Source organism: Phoenix dactylifera, chromosome 16 (assembly GCF_009389715.1).
Source record: "Phoenix dactylifera cultivar Barhee BC4 chromosome 16, palm_55x_up_171113_PBpolish2nd_filt_p, whole genome shotgun sequence".
NCBI classification, from domain to species: Eukaryota; Viridiplantae; Streptophyta; class Magnoliopsida; order Arecales; family Arecaceae; genus Phoenix; species Phoenix dactylifera.
Window position 1 is genome coordinate 408,751 of NC_052407.1, and position 3,284 is coordinate 412,034.

A 3,284-nucleotide genomic window follows, 5' to 3' on the forward strand; every position below is an offset into this window, starting at 1 on the left:
AAGGTCACCGGACTGTTGCTAACAAATTATTTGAAACAAAATCTCCATCCACGATTTTTTTTTTTTTTTGGACGTGAACTAGAAAAGCTACACTTCTGTGCAGGCACTAATTAACTACTATGGACAAATTTTGTTAATAGAGAGATGCATCAGAATAATACATGAATTTATCATCAGAGATGGAGATATTGCTTTGAATATCTCATGGGTAAATGACCAGAAATCATCAAATTTTGTCCCTGTAACTAGTTTTCTCCGTTTTTATTATCTTAGGCTAATCCATGCATGAATCTATGGCTAAGTTTTGATAGGAAAGTTAAACAGTCTCCTACGCCATATGGAGCCCAAGGATTCCAAATCCATGGACATAACATGAATACGAAGAGCCGAATAGGCCCTCGTGACGCTCCAAAGGACAGTGTTGATTCTCTGGTCCTTTTCTCATTTTAACCTCTTCTACTTTATTCTCCTTCACCCGATCTTTTATCACCACCACCCTCTTCTTCACTGCATCATACTGCTCTCTTCCTTGCAGCAATGGTGTCAAGAGGCCTAAAGCCAACCCCCATTCTATCTCCTCTTCTCTTGACGTTCCTATTCTTGAGTCTTCTCTCATCATCTCAAAGGACCTGCCCAAGATGTGGCTCCATGGAAGTCCCCTACCCACTGAGTACCAACCCCAGTTGTGGAGACCCCAACTATTCCCTTCTCTGTGATCCCTACAAACATGAACTATACTTCAGTGCTCTCAATGGGAGCACTTACCTTGTCCTCAGAATCCAGTCCCTGGCTCGACGCATGGTGGTGCAGCCATCGCCGCTGCTGCCGGGCACTTGCATAACACAAGACATGCCGAAGAGCGAAGGTCTATGGCTTAACCAATCTCTCCCTTTCAATGTCACCTCATCCAATACCATCTTTCTCTTCAATTGCTCGCCACGCCTCTTGATCTCGCCGCTCAATTGCACCACGACCAGCCTTTGCCATCGCTACCTCGAGGCCATGCGCCGAGTCGACCCGCGGAGCGAACTCGAATGCGCAAGTGGACCTGGCCCTTGCTGCACCTTCATTGCTGGTGGAATGCCTTCAGCGTACAAGATCCGGCTCCACATCTCCGGCTGTCGTGCTTTTAGGAGCGTTCTCCATCTGGATCCTGGGAGGCCACCGAGTGAATGGGAAGAAGGTTTGGAGATACAGTGGGCTTCTCCGCCCGAACCGACTTGCAGGAGCCAAAATGATTGCTCTCAAACCTCCTCTTGCTCAGCAACTCAAGATGGTGGCAGAGTTCGACGTTGCCTCTGCAACAAGGGCTACTACTGGGATGGTACTGCTGCCGCTTGCTTAAGAAATGCGAGCCACTCTCATTCTTTCACCAAAATTCTTATTATTAAGACAGCGATGGGAGTGTTAGGCTTGTTTTTACTTGTGACAGCAGTAATCGTTGTCATCATGATAATAAAATATGGCAAATTCTCAAACCGATCAAAGAGAGTTAAAGAAAGAGAGAACATGATCAAGGCTAGCGGGAGATCAGCTAGGATGTTTGGGTGGAAGGAGGTGAGGAAGGCAACTAAGGGTTTTTCTAAGGAGACGATCTTAGGGAGTGGGGGGTCTGGAGAGGTTTACAAGGGAGTGCTAGAAGACGGAACCCTAGTGGCAGTCAAGTCTGCGAAGGTTGGCAACCTTAAAAGCACTCAACAAGTGCTTAATGAGGTAGGGATACTCTCTCTTGTCAACCACAAAAACCTTGTGAGACTCTTAGGTTGCTGTGTTGAATCCCAACAGCCTCTGATGATATATGAGTACATACCCAATGGCACCCTTTATAAACACCTGCACATGAGAGGTGAGGCCATCCTGGACTGGAGGACAAGGCTAAAGATAGCTCTCCAAACAGCTGAGGCATTGGCTTACTTGCATTCCTCAGCTCACGTTCCAATATACCATAGGGATGTCAAGTCTACCAACATTCTACTAGACCAAGAGCTCAATGCCAAGGTCTCTGACTTTGGCCTCTCGAGGCTAGCTCAGCCTGGACTGAGCCATGTATCAACATGCGCACAAGGAACGTTAGGATACCTCGACCCTGAGTACTATCGGAACTACCAGCTCACTGACAAGAGCGACGTGTACAGCTTCGGAGTTGTGCTGCTGGAGCTGCTCACATCAAAGAAGGTCATCGACTTCTCAAGGGAGCCCGACGATGTGAACCTAGCGGAGTACGTGAAGCAACGGGCTAAGGATGGTGCAGCGATGGAGGTGATCGACAAGAGAATGTTCAGTGCTGATGCTAAAGTGGGGGAGCTGAAGACCACCGAGCTATTTTTGGAGCTTGCTATTGCTTGTTTGAAGGAGAAGAAGGAGGAGAGACCTGGCATGAAGGAAGTTGCTGAAGTACTACAGTATATTATAGAGACACTTGATCAGGAAGAGCTCGGTGGTGAGGAAGAAGGCAAGGTCATTGGTGTACTAGTGTAGTATGATACTTCAATTAATTCTCTCTTTTGGGGGAGAACTCCAGTTATTTATCTTTGAAAGGTCATCTTATAAATAAGACATGGCTAATGTGAAAAGCTCTATTTAATTCTCTTTGAAAGGTCATCTTATGAATAAGACGTTCGTGTCGTGTGCTACAGTTGATTCTTATACAGCTGCACGGAGATAAACTAAAGATGGGAATCAGATGCCTTAGTTGATAAGAGGAAATAGACCTTGGAATCCTTTTAAAGATATGTTCCCATATAATACCCGGACGCGTGCACCCTTCCTTTTCAAAAAAAGCTAGTGTTTCTCATAGCGGAAAGGTTGAAACCCATTTGGATTTACATAGTCCAGTGGATGGATGCTTGGGGGTTGATGTGGCTCAAATTCGATCTATCAATTATGGGCTGACATATGGCACCAAGGAAAAGTCGAAGAGTTAGCTCTCCACTTGACTATGGACTCTAAAGTCTAACTCTGATGGGAGAAGGACTTTTTATCTATAAAAGAGAGCTTAAGGTATCAGGTATACAACATATACATAATACTCTACTATACTCTCTTCTTTCTTTCCAGGCTCTCTCCCTCTTCTCCGCTAATTCTCAAACCTCTGTCTCTGACTTAACCATCGGAAGGCCCCTGATCGGATTAGCTTCGGCAACCTTCCATCTTCTTCTTGTGTGTAGATTGGTGCTTCTCCATCTACCTTGTGGATCCATCAACACCCTTTAGATCACTAGATCGGATTTCGGTGGCAACAGATTGGCACCATCTCCGAGAAATGAATAGAGACCTGTAAAGAG

General features: G+C 45.7%; 1 protein-coding gene across 1 annotated transcript; it reads left to right on the forward strand.

Annotated features, from left to right (window-relative positions):
• The first annotated feature begins 202 nt into the window (after nucleotides 1–202).
• LOC103710205 (wall-associated receptor kinase-like 20) lies at nucleotides 203–2,572 on the forward strand. The gene has a single exon (XM_008795852.3). It carries the CDS (start codon nucleotides 538–540, stop codon nucleotides 2,476–2,478), a length of 1,941 nt encoding a protein of 646 aa, XP_008794074.2. The 5' UTR covers nucleotides 203–537; the 3' UTR covers nucleotides 2,479–2,572.
• Nucleotides 2,573–3,284: the final 712 nt, after the last annotated feature.